Source organism: Amblyraja radiata, chromosome 35 (assembly GCF_010909765.2).
Source record: "Amblyraja radiata isolate CabotCenter1 chromosome 35, sAmbRad1.1.pri, whole genome shotgun sequence".
NCBI classification, from domain to species: Eukaryota; Metazoa; Chordata; class Chondrichthyes; order Rajiformes; family Rajidae; genus Amblyraja; species Amblyraja radiata.
This window is the reverse complement of record NC_045990.1, coordinates 6,795,395-6,813,853: the sequence shown is the minus strand read 5'-3', so window position 1 is coordinate 6,813,853 and position 18,459 is coordinate 6,795,395. Positions and strand designations below refer to the sequence as shown.

The window sequence follows — 18,459 nt, the reverse complement described above, 5'->3', positions numbered from 1 at the left end:
CCTCTCTTCCTCCACCCACCTCTCTTCATCCACCCACCCTCCCCTCTTCCTCTACACACAATACAATTTATTTGTCACTTGAACCTCATAGAGGCTGAAATGAAATGTTGTTTCTGCAGACATACACACATGAAAAAAAAGACCCAAGACACAACACAATTTACACAGACATCCATCACAGCGCATCTCCTCCTCGCTGTGATGGAAGGCAAAAAAACTTATCTCTCCCTTGCACTCCCCATTCCCCTCCCGATGTCAGAGTCAAAGCCCCCGGCGGGCGATGGCAATTGTCCCGCGGCCATTAAAGCCACGCCGGGCGATGCAAGGCCACGTACCCACCCTCCTCTCTTCCTTCATCCACCCTCCTCTCTTCCTTCACCCACCCTCCTCTCTTCCTTCACCATCCTCTCGTCCTCCACCAACCCTCCTCTCTTCCTCTACCCACCCTCCTCTCTTCCTTCACCCACCCTCCTCTCTTCCTTCACCATCCTCTCTTCCTTCACCCACCCTCCTCTCTTCCTCCACCCACCCTCCTCACTTCCTCCACCCACCCTCCTCTCTTCCTCCACCCACCCTCCTCTCTTCCTCCACCCACCCTCCTCTCTTCCACCAACCACCCTCCTCTCTTCCACCAACCACCCTCCTTTCCTGGAGAGAAGGAATGGGTGACATTTCGGGTCGAGACACCTCTTCAGACTTCTCTCCAGAGATGCTGCCTGTCCCGCTCAGTTACTCCAGCATGTTGTGTCTACCTTCGATTTCAACCAGCATCTGCAGTTCTTTCCTACACATACCCTCCTTTCCTCTCCTGCACCTCTCCACCCATCTCTCCCTGGCTCATTCCCAACTTTTCCTCCACCACCCACACCCTTTGCGTTCTCTCCTCCCCGAAACCAGCCAAGGTTAGTGTGGTTTTGGGACGTGGGGAGTGTAAGCGCTGACAGTCATGCTGAGATTGACACTCTACCTGCACCTTTAAGAGCAGGGAGTTTGTTTTCTGCAGAGTCATTGTGGACCCAGGCGTCTCTCGCGATCTTTGCTCTGACTATAAGAAGGAGGAGACGGCGAGGCAGCGGGCATTGGCTGCCGGAGCATTGCAGAGGGAGTACTTGTCGTGTGTTCGCCTCCCTGCAAGACCTACACTGCAAGGTTTGTCTCCTCGATCTGCCCAGCCGGTTTGGGTTGTTTTTTTTGCATACAGTTTAAAAAAAAGTCAATTTGCATAGCTATGTGCTTCATTTAACATCTGCAAAGTATGTTTTTAAATGTTCTTGAACACCCTGGCTGTTTTGCTGCATTGCATTCTCGTTTCATGTGGAGCCGGGACAAAGGGTATCACGTGTGGAGCAGATGGGTTTGCTGGTAATCCGGTCAAATCTGGAGCGTCTGCTTGCAACATAAACCACTCGACTTCAAGAATTCACCCACTGCTCTCCCGGCCACAGATTTTTGCATCGTTCTATGTAACTTAATCAAATGAAACAGTCCTGGCTCGGTGAGGTCTCAATTCCCCATTCATCTTGCAACATTTAACTACATGTTGCTAAATTGTATCTTAAAAATGAGATGAAAGCAGTTTGGGGCCCACGTTTTCCCCTTGGTTTATAACCCCATGAGCTACAGTGTATCATGTCGAGCAGAAACATCATCTATTCCATTAATACAGAGATGCTGCCTGACTCGCTGAGTTACTCCAGCTATTTGTGGCTATCTTCGGTTCAAACTAGCATCTGCAGTTCCTCCCATCGCGTGTATTATGTTGAGATTTGATCTACGAAGTTTTAACACTTATTCAATGTGTGCTGTGCTGTCGAAATATGAGTTCAGTTGATGCATGTAAGAAATTTGGGTCTATCCCAGTTGATTTTAGCTCCGAATAGTTTTGGACTCTTTTCAAATTGGTTGAGTGGAGAAAGGAAATAACTTTTTTTGTTGTTGCTATTGTTGACAAACTTACAGTGGAGCTGCATTCTCGTAACATTAACACTAATCGGAGTTCTAGGCATATAGAAACACAAGATTGACACAAAAAGCTGGAGTAACTCGACAAGTCAGACAGCATCTCTGGAGAGAAGGAATAGGTAACGGTTCTGGTCGAGACCCTTCTTCAGACACAGAACTGCGGATGTTGGCTAATGCTGTATACAAGGACACGGTGCTCGAGTAACTCAGCGGGACAGGCAGCATCTCTGGAGAGAAGGAACAAGTGACGTTTTGGGTCGATGTCTGAAGAAGGGTCTCCACTCAAAACGTCATCCTTCTCTCCAGAAATGCTGCCTGTCTTGCTGAATTATTCCAGCATTCTGTGTCTATCTTTGGTGTAAACCAGCATCTAAAGTTCCTTCCTACATATAAAATGGAGATCATTAAATTAAACCTGGTCTGAAGAAGGGTCTCGAACTGAAACGTCACCTATTCCTTCGCTCCATAGATGCTGCCTCACCTGCTGAGTTTCTCCAGCATTTCTTTGCTACATTAAATTAAACCTGGTAACTGATTTTCCGAATCTCCAAGCCAAGTATGGTAACAGGTCACAATCTAGTGTTCCTGGCTCTATAAATATCTAAATCAACAATGCAAAGCCAATCAATCCAGTGCCTTTAAGCCTGTAAATAGCCATTAACCTTTTAGTGTGCATGCTAGGCTGATTCTTCAGCAGTTACAACTGACAGGCAGGGAGTGTCTCTGCAAACCCTGATTGTCATTTAAAGACTACACATGCTAAACACATTTGTGTTGCTGCATATCTGTTTGTTGTGATCATTGCAAGTGATGCTGGTAGCATTCTGCATGTCCCATGGGCAAATGCACCAGTTATGTTTGAGTGTACACAAGGACTTGCGAAACCAGTATTTGATGGGACAAAAATGCAGCAGTGGAGAAAAATATTGCAGTTTCATGTATCTACTAATATTTTGACTGCATTGATCTAACCCAAATTCTATAGTTGATCCAACTACAAGACAACAGTGCAAGAATGTGTAGGAAGGAACTGCCGATGTTGGTTTAAACTGAAGGTGGACACAAAAAGCCTGGAGTAACTCAGCAGGACGGGCAGCATCTCTGGAGAGAAGGAACGGGTGACTGAAGAAGGGTCTCGACTCGAAATGTCACCCATTCCTTCTCTCCAGAGATGCTGCCCGTCTCGCTGAGTTACTACAGCTTTTTGTGTGTTATCTTTGGCAAATGAACAATATTAAATCGGTCCAGAAGAAAGTTGTGTCTTAAGGCCTCTAAGGTTAGCCCTTTTACAAAGTAGATCAGTGGTCCTTGCTCACAAAAGAGCAACTTGTTTTAAAGTAAACATCTATGTCAGTAGCATCAACATTAGTCAATGATCTGAAATTGCTATTAATATCTAGGGATATTGTGTAATTCAACAAAAGGATACAAGGGTTTCGGCCCGAAACGTTGCCTTTTTCCTTTGCTCCATAGATGCTGCTGCACCCGCTGAGTTTCTCCAGCTTTTTTGTGTACAAAGGATACAAATGCTGGAGTAACTCAGCGGGCCAGGCCACATCTCTGGAGAATGTGGATAAGTGATGTCTCGGGACGAGGCCCTTCAGATGTGTGAAGAAGGCTCTCAACCTGAAACGTCACCTCTCCGGAGATGCTGCCTAACCCGCTGTGTTACTGCAGCACTTTGTGACCATCACTGGTTAAACCAGCATCTGCAATCCCTTGTTGGTGTAGTTCAACAGGATGGTTTTAATGTTGACCCTCTCCTTGCACAGCAACTCTTCAAGATGGCAGCTGGAAATGCAAAAATTGGCCACCCTGCACCTGACTTCACAGCCAAGGCAGTGATGCCAAATGGAGAATTTGTGGACTTAACTCTGTCCAGCTACAAAGGTAAGGTAGTTAAATAATCTTTCCCCTTGCAGTTTGCTAGTCTGCTGTGCTGTGAGCACAGACTTTAATCCGGTCATAACTATTAACAGAACTTTAATTCAATAAGCTGCCTGATGCCATCTGGAAAACTGGAGGCTGTGGGGAGATGTGGTGGGGGTGTAGTAAATGGAGGAATAGATGCAGTAAACAGTCAGAACCTTCTTCTCCCCCCTCACCTCAGTATGGATATCTCAAAAACTAGAGGGCATGACTTTAAGGTGAGAGGGGCAACATTTAATGAAGATATGTGGGGTGTTTATTTTTGGAAGGTGAAGGATGACTGTAACCCATTAGCAGAGGTGCTGGAGGCAGATGTGATAGTGGCATTTAAGAGGCTTTGGGATAGGCACATGGAAATACCAGGAATAGAGGGATTTGAATTGCGTGCAATCAGAGATTAGTTTACCATAGCATCAAGTTTGCAATGGGCATTGCTGGCCAAAGGGTGTGGTCCTGTACAGTCCTGTTCCCCCCCCCCCCCAATGTGTTCTGGTGGTACAGGTACAGGTTTTGTAACATGGACGTGGGGCACTTGGCCCAATTCATCTGTGCTGCCCAATGTAGCTAACGCCCTGAGCTAGTCCCATTTGCCCATGTTTGACCTATATCCCTCCAAACCATTCATATCTATCCATGTACCTGTCCAAATATCTCTATGCATTGTAATTGTACCCACTCTACCATTTGCTGTGTGGTCCATATACCCTCCACTATCTGATGGGAGGGGGGGTGGGAAGACCTGCTCCTTGGGTCCCCTTCAATTCTTTCTACTTTCACCGTTACAGATTCTTGATTAGTATGGGTGTCTGGGATTATGGGGAGAAGGCAGGAGAATGGGGTCAGGAGGGAGAGATAGATTAGCCATGAATGAATAGCAGAGTAAACTTGTTGGGCCGAATGGCCTAATTCTACTCCTATCCCTTATGACCTTAACCATGTCCCCTATTTTGGCCTCTGACCCTGCGAAACAGATCGGCGATCCATTTTGCATAAATCAGATGGAGTATAATTACACTTTCTATAAGTTCAACCTTGACCATCAGTGGCGAACTGGGTCTAAAAACATTGGTTGCCAGGAGACAAAGGGGGCCCACCCACAACTACAATGCTATCACTTCATCAGGGGCCCACTTACCATCGGGCAAGCTGACACCCTGGCCAGTCCGCCACTGTTGACCATCCTCTGCTCCAGGGAAAATGGTCCCAGTCTATATTGTCTCCTTGTAACTAGAGCTCTCCACTCTCCTAGAGCAATATCCTTGTGAAACCTTTCCACGCCTTGTGGCTAGAACTGTACACAATATTCCAGGTGCGACCACACCAATGTCTTGCACAGATTTACAGTGATGTCCCATCTCTTGTACCCCATGCCTTGTCCCTTTGGTGGCAAGCATCTCCACGCCTTAATTGCCTTGTCTACATTTTCAGGGAGCCCCTCAATGCACAAGACCATCCAGCTTTATTCTGCAACACTTGTCTGGGCCCTGCTATTCGCAAATGCCCCACCCTGATATTAAGTTTACAAAACTCATCACTTCACACTTGACAAAGTTTTTTTTCCTTTGCCATTCTTGACCCAATTTCCCTGTTGACTTGGATCCAGTTGACAACCTTCTTCACTGCCTCTATCACGCCGCCACTTTGGTCAACAGCACACTTGCTCTTCATCCCATCGAAATTCTCATCCACATGACGTAAGAATAACAGTGGCGCCAATGCTGATCCCTCTGGCCACAGGCTGCTGATCTGAAAAAACAAACCTCCACTACCATACTCTGTCCACCAAAACCAAGCCCTTTTGTGCCCACGTGGAGAGACTGTGTTAAAAGCCTCTAGGGAGATATCATCTACTGCTTTGTCAATCCTCTTCAAAAACTCAAATCAATGCATGTGCCTTGCTTTGCCCTGCACAGTCATGCTGACTTTGTTTAAGCAGCCTATTGAGAAACATGCAGGACAGTGAGTCAACTATGGCTAGTTTTGCTTGTATCTTTGAGAAGTGAAGCCTTCATTTTAAAGGAAGCTGTGGCAGGATGTCAGCCTATTTGTAGACACTTGTGTGCCATTCAAAGCAGGCTTGCTGGCCCACCCAGCCTGCCTGCCCTGCACACAGTTGCACTACCTTCATTCATTCTCTGCACGCTCCCCTCTACTTTTCACAAAGTGCTGGAGGTGCTCGGCAGGTCGGGCAACATCATAGTGGGGAATGGACAGACAATGACATTGTCTGGAATATTGCACACTGTCCTAGTCGGATGTGATTAGAGGAGGCATGGAAAAGATTCACAAGTATGTTACTGAGACCGGAGGGCTCGAGTTACAAGGAGACTGTAAGCTGGGACCACTTTCCCTGGAGTGAGGGTGATGCATTTCAGAAGAAGGGTCTTGACCTGAAGCATTGACTATCTATCCTCCAATTCTGCCTGGTTGTGATGATGATGATGATGCTATTTATTGTCCTCACTAGGTACAGTGGAGATCTTTGGTTTTTACATAGAAAGTATCAGTGCATCTTAAGTCCAATGACATGTTTTTTCTTGGACTTCAGTGACAACCCATTAGGGACAACCATGCGAATCTCGCCTGCTGAGTTGCACCCTTTCCTTTCCCCCACTCAAGAATGGCACAGTTGCTGACTTACACCGCAAGAGAACCAGGTTAGATTCTGACTAGGGGTACTATCCGTGCGGAGTTAGTACGCCCCCCTCGTGGCCTCATGGGTTTTCTCTGAGCGCTTTGGTTTTCTCCCGCATTCCAAGATGTGCAGGTTTGTAGGTTAATTGGCTTCTGTAAATTGTCCCTAGTGGCTAGGATAGAACTAGTGTATTGGGTGTGATCATGGACTTGGTGGGCTGAAGGGCTTATTTCCACACCATCTCTAAACTAAGCTCCAGCATCTGCAGTTCCTTGTGTCCCTGGTACTCCCCCCCCCCCCCCCCCCCCCCCCCTCGCACCCCCAGATTCTATTACCTGTGCAGATGTGGGTGGTGGTTTGTGTGAACTCCATTCAGATGTCACCAGAGGTTGGGATAGTCTGAAGAAGGGTCTCGACCCGAAACGTCGCCTATTCCTCCGCTCCATAGATGCTGCCTCACCCGCTGAGTTTCTCCAGCATTGCCCTTAACTTGTGGATTTGTCTGCACACTAATCAATAACCAAACCCAGAGTGAGAAATGGTGTGTAATGTTAACTCTCTCTTTCTCTCTTCTGCAATCCAGGAAAGTATGTTGTGATTTTCTTCTATCCACTGGATTTCACCTTCGTCTGCCCGACTGAGATCATCGCATTTAGTGACCGAGCAGATGAGTTTCGCAAGATTAACTGCGAAGTTATAGGTGCCTCAACAGACTCTCACTTCAGTCACTTAGCCTGGTGAGTCTTCCTCTGCTTTGATGCTGTGTTCGAGTGTAAGCTTGAACTTGGGGCTAGCATTTTGACTCGTTAAACACTGAACGCAATGGTTTGGGTGAAAGGCTGGGAATCGGTAAACCAATTCACTACTTGTTTATTTTTTCAGATTAGAGAGACAGCGCTGACCTCTGCTGTCAGTGGAGTTTGCACATTCTTCCTGTGACTACATGGGCTTCTGTTGGTAGATTAATGGATCCTTAATTTGTCCCCAGTTGCATTGAGATAGAAAATCAGCAGTTTTTCGGCAATTGATGGGAATATGGGGGCAATAAACTGAGTTGGGATAGGATCGTGCAAGAATGGGGACTCGAAGGTCAGAGTGGACCCTATGCAACATGCTGAAGAAGGGTCACGACCTGAAGGGGGAGGGGGGGGAGGGGGGCAAGGTGGTGCAGCAATAAAGTTGCTGCCTTGCAGTGCAAGGGACCCAGGTTTGATCTTGACTAGGGGTGCTGTCTGTGTGGAGTTTGTATGTCCTCCCTGTGACCATGGGGTTTCTCTGGTTTTTTTCCCACCCTGCAAAGACATGTGTGGGTGTGTAGGTTAATTTGGCTCCAGTTTAAAAATTGCAAATTGTCGCTGATGTGTAGGATGGTGCTAGTGTGTGGGATTGTTGGTCGGCACAGACTCGGTGGGTCAAAGGGCCTCTTTCCGTGCTATGATCTATATAACATAGAAACATAGAAAATAGGTGCAGGAGGAGGCCATTCAGCCCTTTGAGCCAGCACCGCCATTCATTGTGATCATTGCTGATGGTCCCCAATCAAGAACCCAAATAAACCTCTTGAATGTTCTGAAGTGGGAATGCTGACCTGAAATGGTGTTTTCAGAACATTTCCTCCACAGATGATGCCTGACCTGTTGTTTCTCCAGCACTTTGTTTTGCTCAAGATTTCAGCATCTGCATTTTTATTATCTGCATCTGACTAGATTGCTTTCAATTTCTTATTGAAACATATAAGATTGTTAAGGGTTTGGACACGCTAGAGGCAGGAAACATGTTCCCGATGTTGGGGGAGTCCAGAACCAGGGGCCACAGTTTAAGAATAAGTGATAAGCCATTTAGAACGGAGACGAGGAAACACTTTTTCCACACAGTCTGTGAAATTCTCTGCCTCAGATGGTGGTGGAGGCCGGTTCTCTGGATACTTTCAAGAGAGAGTTAGATAGAGCTCTTAAAGATAGCAGAGTCAGGGGATATGGGGAGAAGGCAGGAACGGGGTACTGATTGGGGATGATCACATTGAATGGCGGTGCTGGCTCAAAGGGCCGAATGGCTTACTCCTGCACCTATTGTCTGTTGACCACCAGTAGAAGTGTGATATCTACAACTAAAGTACCCACTTAAGAGGCTTGCCTTGTTCCATCAGGAGGATTCTGATTTGATGAGCCGCCACTTCTATGCCACTGTGCTGCCCCGTCTTCAGGTTGTGGCCCTTCATATCTGTAACCTGTAACATATACCATGCAAAATGAACATTATTCTTAATGTGAGCAAATAGTCTTTTCATTCCAGGAAGCTTGCTGGGGAAAAAACGCAGAGTCGGTCTTTCAGCGTGAAAACGGGCCCTTCGGCCCGACTTGCCCACACTGTCAAGTCAACATGTCCCACACTGGCCAACATGTCCCTTCTACACTAGTCCTGCCTGCCTACATTTAGCCTAAACCTGTCCTCTCCATGTACCTGTCTAAATGTTTCTTAAACATTGCGATAGTCCCTGCCTCGACTACCTTCTCCGGCAGCGCGTTTCGATACACCCACCACCCTTTGTGTAAACTTGTTCCTTATAAATCTCCCAACCCCACCCTTGCCTTAAACCCATGTCTTCTGTTTCTTGATTCCCCTCTTCTGGGCAAGTCCTCATGGCTTTTGCACATCTCTAGCCTGGATATTTGTGCTTTTTCAAAGTTCTTGTCTCCATGTGTTTTCAGGATCAACACACCTCGGAAACAGGGTGGCATTGGTCACATGAAGATTCCACTGGTGGCCGACCTGACACATTCCATCTCCAAAGACTATGGCATTCTAAAAGAAGATGAAGGCATTTCGTACAGGTCAGTGTAAACGAATCTTAGGTCGGATCCCGGTCCTTCCCAATGCTTCTGTGATACTTGATTGCCACATTTACCAACGTACAGTGAAATGCTTTGCATTCATAAATGATGGGAGCAGAATTGGGCCATTCAGCCCATCAAGTCTACTCTGCCATTCAATCATAGCTGATCTATCTCTCCCTCCTAACCCCATTCTCCTGCCTTCTCCCCATAACCCCAACACATGTATTAATCAAGAATCTATCTATCTCTGAAGTTAAAAAATATCTATTGACTTGGCCTCCACAGCCTTCTGTGGCAAAGAATTCCACGGATTCACCACCCTCTGATGAAAGAAATTCATCCTCATCTCCTTCGTAAAAGAACATCCTGTAATTCTGATGCTATGACCTCTGGTGCTACACTCTCCCACCAGTGGAAACATCCTCTCCACACCCACTCTATCCATGCATTGCATACAACCTGGTAAAATCATACAGCAGACCTCACCTGGGCAGTACACAGGTGTGCCCTGTTTCTGGCACTGCCAAAGTTACAAAAAGTTCACCACGGATGGATTCAACAATTTGAAACAATCCCTGGTCATTAACTGAGCCTGAAGGTTTGGCCACCTCCACTGGACTAGACTAGTGGTGCACTGGTAGAGCCTCTGCCTCAGTGCCAGAGATTCTAGTTTTAATCCTGCCTTTATAAAGGTCCTGCTGCATTCTCCCTGTGACCATGTCAGAGCTGCCAAGACGTACGGATTTTCCGAATTTTGTACGGGAATGCGATAAGAATACGGATGTATGGATTTGCTTTGTAAAATGCGGGTTTTTTAAACATCCGCCCGACTTCCTGTCTCATCTTGTTGCTTAAAAAATGCAAGGATTTTAAAAAGTCATCCTGTAACTAAAAAATTATAGCAGATTAAATCTATTAGTATTTTAAATTTCAAGATCTGGATGATTATTTTTTGTAAGCTTTGATCTGCCTGTCCCGCTACAGGTTTAAACATCGCTGTCAATTTCACTCGTGGGAATTTAAACTTACAGCGTTCTAATTATAGCGCTACCAGCTGGAGTGCTATGGGGGGGGCTTTACACATAGTGCTGTGGGTCACAGACTGTTTGGGGGGGAGAAAAAAAGGAAGGGAGGGAGAGGGAGGCTTCCAAAATGGCTTCGACACCATCATCTGGTGCTAAAAGCAGGAAGCAGCCATTCAAACAAAAGTATACAAAGAGATGGCAATGAATGCACTGTCACGCAAGGTGCATAGAAGACATGTCAATTGGTAGCAATGTTATGCATTCTTGTACTCTTACATGGGTATGCCCGCACACAAAAAAGAACATTTTTTTTCAGCAAAATGGCACCGCGTAAAAATACCGATTTCCTCAGCAAAATACTGATTTTTCAGGTACTAGATTACTGAAATGCTCTGACAAAACTTGGCAGCTCTGCCATGTGGGTTTCCTCCCACACCCCAAAGACGTGCAGGTTTGTAAGTTAATTGGCCTCTGCAAATGGGTTCGACCCTGACCTTGGGTGCTGCCTATGTGGAGTTTGCATGTTCTCCCTGTGTCTGCGCAGGTTTCATCGGAGTGCTCCCGATTTCTTCCCGTATCCCACGGACATGTGGGCTTGTGGGTTAATTGACTGTAAAATTGCCCATAGTGTGTAGGAAGTGGATGAGATGGTTGAATAACACGGAACTAGTGTGAAAAGGTGTTCAATGATCTGTGGGCTGATAGATCTGTTTCCATGCTGTATCTTTCAGTTGATCAAAGTGATTAATACTCCATATTTGCGTATGACATTGGGCATTTAGCACATTGTTTGTCAGTTCCCAATAATCTCATTTTCCTACACCTACATATCCTGTATTTCCCATCAATTCTCCCGGATTATATCACTCCCATACCAGGAAAATTCAGTCAGCCTTCAATATGTGTTTGGCATGTGGGATGGAACAGTCTGTACCAACCAAACATCCACTTGCATTATGTGGAGGAAGGAACTGCAGATGTGCAAGGAAGAACTGCAGATGCTGTTTTAAATTGAAGAGGGGTCTCGACCCGAAACGTCGCCCATTCCTTCTTTCCGGAGATGCTGCCTGGCCCACTGAGGTACTCCAGCATTTTATGTCTATCAAGGAATGCTGGGTTACACCAAAGATAGACACAAAAAGCTGGAGTAACTCAGCGGGCCAGGCAGCATCTCTGGAGAGGAGGAATGGGTGATGTTTTGGGTCGAGACCCTTCTTCAGCCAGATGTGTCGACTTGTTTTCATTCCACAATGTATTTTGATCCCCTGAATCCACTGGACTATTAACTCTTGATTATTTTGCATTAAAGGGGTCTCTTCATTATTGATGAGAAAGGAATCCTGCGGCAGATCACCATCAATGACCTTCCAGTTGGTCGATCTGTGGACGAGACCCTAAGGCTGGTGCAAGCCTTCCAATTCACGGACAAACACGGAGAAGGTAACGAGAGGCAGTGGGGTGATTACAAATGTGGCTTTAGTGCAGTGACTCGCAGGGACCTGTGGCAACCAGACTTTGCAGAAATCCTCCCATACATTTATCAAGCTGGTAAAATGTTGTGGTTTACATGGCTGGATGCAGTTTATATTCCATTAACTTATGGGTAATAATAATAATGGATGGGATTTATATAGCGCCTTTCTAATACTCAAGGCGCTTTACATCGCATTATGCATTCACTCCTCAGTCACACTCGGTGGTGGTAAGCTACTTCTGTAGCCACAGCTGCCCTGGGGCAGACTGACGGAAGCGTGGCTGCCATTCTGCGCCTACGGCCCCTCCGACCACCACCAATCACTCACACACATTCACACACAGGCAAAGGTGGGTGAAGTGTCTTGCCCAAGGACACAACGACAGTATGCACTCTAAGCGGGATTCGAACCGGCCACCTTCCAGTCGCCAGCCGAACACTTAGCCCATTGTGCCATCTGTCGTCCCATAAAGTAGTATTAGTGGCCAGTGGCGCAGCGGTAGAGTTGCAGCCTCCCAGCGCCAGAGACCCAGGTTCGATCCTGACTACGGGTGCTATCTATACCGAGTTTGTACATTCTCCTCATAACCAAGGAATTTCCTCTGAGATCTTCAGTTTCCTCCCACACTCCAAAGACGTGCAGGTTTGTAGGTTAATTGGCTTGGTATAAATGTAAATTGTTCCTAGTGTGTGTAGGATGGTGTTAATGTGTGGGAATCGCTGGTCGGTGCGGACTCTGGGCTGAAGGGCTTGTTTTTGCTCTGTACATCTAAACTAAAAATTAGGGGGATTGTTTAATCAAGGAATTGTAGAACAATAGTATGGGTACGACAGATAATTCTCATCTGACTTGCAGAAATATCTGCTTGTAGTTATCAAGAACAGTGGCCTATGTAACCTGGGAGCTGCCCGTATTTGCTAATATTTGCTTCAGATTTGGTCTGACTTGTAACTACTCTTCAGTGACAACCCTTCCTCTCTAGTACATGCTGTTCACAAGCTCGTTTCTCAGCCAGCATTGTACCTTGAACCTACTTCAGCCTATTTGGGCACTTTGATTAGATTGCTCTTGTGGGTCCAAGTTCATACAAATACATATTATCCCAAGATAGCGATCCCCAAGACTCGACAGTTCCTTGGATCTAGGTGACCACCAAAGTGCTGATGTCGGAGGTTATGGGGAGAAGGCAGGAGAATGGGGTTAGGAGGGAGAGATAGATCAGCCATGATTGAATGGCGGAGTAGACTTGACGGGCTGAATGGCCTAATCCTACTCTTATTCCTCAAGACCTTGTGACCAAAGGAGCTCCTTGGCCAATGTGCTATTATGGAGAGAGGGTGGTGGGAGGAGTGATGCAAAGCCCTGAGAAGCTCAGCAGATCAGGCAGCATCTCTGGAGAACATGGATGGGTGATAATTTGGGTCAGGATTTTTCACACAGTTGGTGGGAGAGGAAGAGGGAGAAATCTGGAAGGAGGCTGGACAAAGGCTGGCAAGTGATGGGTGGATACAGGTGAGGTTTTTTTTGTGTGGGTGGTTAGACACAGGCCAGAGATGTTAAGGTGATGAAATCTCAACCTTTGGTTAATTGGGGACTGCTACTGTCTTGATCTTGCCCTTCGCCTGAGCAGTTCATTGTGTGCATATTTTCTAGTGTTATTAAACTAACGTCCACATTCTCTCCCAGTTTGCCCGGCAGGCTGGAAACCCGGCAGTGACACCATCAAGCCTGATGTGCACGACAGCAAGACATACTTTGAGAAACAGAACTAGTCTTCGTCACTTGGGACCAGATCTGAGCACTGAATGTTGTATTTTTGTTAATGTGAAAAAGGAAAAAATATCTCCCAGGATCAATTTGGTGTCTGTCCAGGAACACTTGTAAATGTTTTGTACTGCACCAGAATAAAACACAATTGAAAGAGATGATATGTCTGCGTGTGGCGTTACTTTCAAGACATGAGTTATTGGCATGGACTGGAATTCACTGCCCAGAGGGTGGAATTGCCTTGTGAGATTAATGTTGTCTCCATTGAAGGGCAATCCCATTAACTTGCACTATCTTGCATTGCCATGAAGTATGATCACAAAATGTGCAGAAGAGATTTATGAGAATATAGAGTGGCACAGTGATAGTTGCTGCCTTACAGTGCCAGAGACCCTGATTAGGGTGGTGTCTGTATGGAGTTTGTACATTCTCCCCGTCATGTACGTGGGTTTTCTCAGAGTGCTCCGGTTTCCTCCCACACTCCAAAGATGTGTGTGTGTTTGTCATGTGTACAGAGGTACAGTGAAAACCTCTTTTGTATGCTACCCTGTCACCAAAGCAACTAATACATGATTGCAATCAAGCTGTGTACAAGATTGGCTGACTATTCTGTTTTTTTCCTGAGACTGATCCTGAAAGTGCAGAGTTTCCAACAGCACTTGGTAGTAACTCAGCGGGACAGGCAGCATCTTTGAATGGAAGAAATAGGTGATGGTTCAGCTCGAGATCCCTCTTCAGACGGTCAGGGGAGAGGGAGACAAAGATAAGGAAGTGTTGGGTGTGAAAATGAGATCAAAGGGGATGGAGTTCAAAGAAAATGTAGATTAGAACATTGTTAGCTAGGAGAAGGTGACAATGAAGCATACGGAGATAAAATGTAATAATGGGGCCAGCCAGACTGGTTGGGAAAACTAGAGAGGGTAGGGATGAAGAGGGGGACAGCCATGGTTACTTGAAGTTATGAGCAGAAAGGTCAGTGTGGAAATGGGAGGGTGAGTTAAAGTGTTTAGCAACAAGGAGATCAGGTAGGTATAGACGGGCTGAGCGGATGTGTTTAGTGAAACAGTTGTCCAGTCCGAGCTTGGGGCCGAAGAAGGGTCTCTACCCGAAACGTCACCCATTCCTTCTATCCAGAGATGCTGCCTGTCCTGCTGAGTTTCTCCAGCTTTTTGTGTCTAACTTTGATGTAAGTTCAGTTCCTTCCTAAGCAATTGGTAGTGACCAGATGATGAGTTTTATAGGTACTCTTACACTGTAACATCAAGTTTGAGAGTTGTACAAATGTACACCAGTTCCCCATAATGAATGTTGATGGTTCACTTGTGAAACATTGCCCCATGCTGCAACAATTTGTCAAGGTTTATCAACACTGCACGCAACTTTTTTTTGCAATAACTATCTTCCTGAATTGATGTTCCTAGTCTCCATAAGCTCATAAATTCAAGTCATAGGAGCAGAAACAGGCCTTCCATATAATATAACCATATAACAATTACAGCACGGAAACAGGCCATCTCGGCCCTACAAGTCCGTGCCGAACAACTTTTTTCCCTTAGTCCCACCTGCCTGCACTCATACCATAACCCTCCATTCCCTTCTCATCCATATGCCTATCCAATTTATTTTTAAATGATACCAACGAACCTGCCGCCACCACTTCCACTGGAAATTCATTCCACACCGCTACCACTCTGAGTAAAGAAGTTCCTCCTCATGTTAACCCTAAACTTCTGTCCCTTAATTCTGAAGTCATGTCCTCTTGTTTGAATCTTCCCTATTCTCAAAGTTCTCGAACTTCGACCCATCAAGCCTTTTCTGCCATTTAATCCTGGCTGATCTATACTTCCCTCTCAACCCCATTCTCCTGCCTTCTCCCCATAACCTGTTCTCATCAAGAATCCGTCCATCCCTGCTTTAAAAATGCAGAATGTCGTGGCCTCCACAGCCATCGGTGGCAATTAATTCCACAGATTCACCACCCTCTAAAATTCCTCCTCGTCTTTCAAAAGGTGTGTCCTTTATTCTGTGGCAGTGCCTTCTCGTCCTAGACTCTCCCACTGCTAATATCTAATAGGGGAAGAGCAGTAATTCTTCCTCCAAGGTGACTAAAAGCTTTTTTTTTTTTTTTTTTGCTGTTTCGTTCTGTGGTCTCCCAATTTTAATTCCTCATGGTTAACTGGGTGAGTTATATATAAGCATATTTATGAGCATCTGGATAAACAGGGTCTGATTAGGTACAGTCAACATGGATTTGTGCCTGGAAGGTCATGTTTGACTAATCTTCTTGAATTTTTTGAAGAGGTTACTAGGGAAATTGACGAGGGTAAAGCAGTGGATGTTGTCTATATGGACTTTAGTAAGGCCTTTGACAAGGTTCCTCATGGAAGGTTGGTTAAGAAGGTTAAACTGTTGGGTATAAATGCAGGAATAGCAAGATGGATTCAGCAGTGGCTGAATGGGAGAAGCCAGAGGGTAATGGTGGATGGCTGTTTGTCGGGTTGGAGGCAGGTGACTAGTGGGATGCCTCGGGGATCTGTGTTGGGTCCTTTGTTGTTTGTCATGTACATCAATGATCTGGATGAAGGGGTGGTAAATTGGATTAGTAAGTATGCAGATGATACCAAGATAGGGGGTGTTGTGGATAATGAAGAGGATTTCCTAAGTCTACAGAGTGATTTAGGCCATTTGGAAAAATGGGCTGAAAGATGGCAGATGGAGTTTAATGCTGATAAATGTGAGGTGTTACACCTTGGCAGGACAAATCAAAATAGGACGTACATGATAAATGGTAGGGAATTGAAGAATACAGTTGAACAGAGGGATCTGGGAATAACCGTGCATAGTTCCTTGAAGGTGGAATCTCATATAGATAGGGTGGTAAAGAAAGCTTTTGGTATGCTAGCCTTTATAAATCAGAGCATTGAGTATAGAAGCTGGGATGTAATGTTAAAATTGTACAAGGCATTGGTGAGACCAAATCTGGAGTATGGTGTACAATTTTGTTTTCCCAATTATAGGAAGGATGTCAACAAAATAGAGAGAGTACAGAGGAGATTTACTAGAATGTTGCCTGGGTTTCAACAACTAAGTTACAGAGATAGGTTGAATAAGTTAGGTCTTTATTCTCTGGAGCGCAGAAGGTTAAGGGGGGACTTGATAGAGGTCTTTAAAATGATGAGAGGGATAGACAGAGTTGATGTGATCAAGCTTTTCCCTTTGAGAATAGGGAAGATTCAAACAAGAGGACATGACTTCAGAATTAAGGGACAGAAGTTTAGGGGTAACATGAGGGGGAACTTCTTTACTCGGAGAGTGGTAGCGGTGTGGAATGAGCTTCCAGTGGAAGTGGTGGCGGCAGGTTCGTTGGTATCATTTAAAAATAAATTGGATAGGCATATGGATGAGAAGGGAATGGAGGGTTATGGTATGAGTGCAGGCAGGTGGGACTAAGGGAAAAAAAGTGTTCGGCACGGACTTGTAGGGCCGAGATGGCCTGTTTCCGTGCTGTAATTGTTATATGGTTATTATATGGGTGCAGCTTCCCCACTGCTCCCTTTGGGTCAAACCTACTTTCTCTCTTCATCAATAAAGGCTTACAAGAGCTAAAGATAATATTCTCCATGCAAATGTGCTTGGTCTGAGGCACTAGCTGAAGCAAATCTTGATATTACTGAAGATGGACACAAAATGCTGGAGTAACTCAGCAGGTCAGGCAGCATCAACAGAGTAAAGGAATAGATGATGTTTCAGGTCGAGACCCTTCTTCAGACCCGATATTGTTGATCTCTCATTGCTCTGACCAAATCTGGAGTCCACGCAGTAAAGAGCATTGAGAAAGAGTGCTTAAGAAGGAACTGCAGATGCTGGAAAATCGAAGGTAGACAAAAGTGCAGGAGCAACTCAGCGGGTGCAGCAGCATCTATGGTGCAAAGGAAATAGGCAGCGTTTCGGCCCGTGTTGCTTTGGGTTGAAACTTTTCTTCAGACTGGGTCTTGTCCCGAACTCAGCCACGATTTCTGTGATCAGCCACGACCACATTGAATGGTGGTACTGGCTCGAAGGGCCGAATGGCCTACTCGTGCACCTATTGTCTATTGAAACGTCACCCATTCCTTCTCTCCAGAGATGCTGCCTGTCCCGCAGAGGTATTCCAGAATTTTGTATCTATCTTTGGTGTAAACCAGCATCTGTAGTCCCTTTGCTACACAATGTAGTTGTTTGTTTCAAATGAAAGTTGCCTGAGAAATGCAAGTCAAGTCTGAGCACAGTAATTCAAGGCAGTTCTTGAATTTCAGCAGCAGCATTGGTCTTGCTACTTGTGACAGATTGCTGCAATACATTGCTGTGGCGAAGGATATTTCATCATGGTTCCCCATGCTTGTGGGATTTTGGGTGGAGCAGGTTACGTTTTCAAGTTTTGAAACTCCAGTATAGTGAAGTAGGTCCACAAGGTCAAACATTATTTTATGCCCGACCCATCTTACTCATGAATTGTGAACATGGCGCAGCGGTAGAATTGCTGCTTTGCGGCACCAGAGTCCTGGGTTCGATCCCGACTACGGGTGCTGTCTGTACGGAGTTTGTACGTTCTCCCCAAATATGGTCATCTGAATATTACTGTACCTGAATTATTACACTTGACAATAAGCTGGCCTTGTCCCTGAAACCTCTTGGATAAAGGGAGCAAATCTGGGTGCAATATTCCAGACGTGGACTTGCCAACATCTGGAACATTGCACAGTGCTAACAAAAACTCCCTGTTCGTGAGATCCAACCTCATGTATGAAGTGCTTATACATTCGTTACCTTAACTACTTCTTGACATGTCTTCT

General features: G+C 45.7%; 1 protein-coding gene across 1 annotated transcript; it reads left to right on the top strand.

Annotated features, from left to right (window-relative positions):
• Window positions 1-993: 993 nt before the first annotated feature.
• On the top strand, window positions 994-13,785 carry LOC116991790 (peroxiredoxin-1-like). Its single transcript, XM_033050712.1, has 6 exons — window positions 994-1,149; window positions 3,735-3,852; window positions 7,110-7,263; window positions 9,235-9,357; window positions 11,695-11,825; window positions 13,547-13,785. The coding sequence occupies exons 2-6, from the start codon at window positions 3,747-3,749 to the stop codon at window positions 13,630-13,632; spliced, it is 600 nt and encodes a 199-aa protein (XP_032906603.1). The 5' UTR covers window positions 994-1,149; window positions 3,735-3,746; the 3' UTR covers window positions 13,633-13,785.
• Window positions 13,786-18,459: the final 4,674 nt, after the last annotated feature.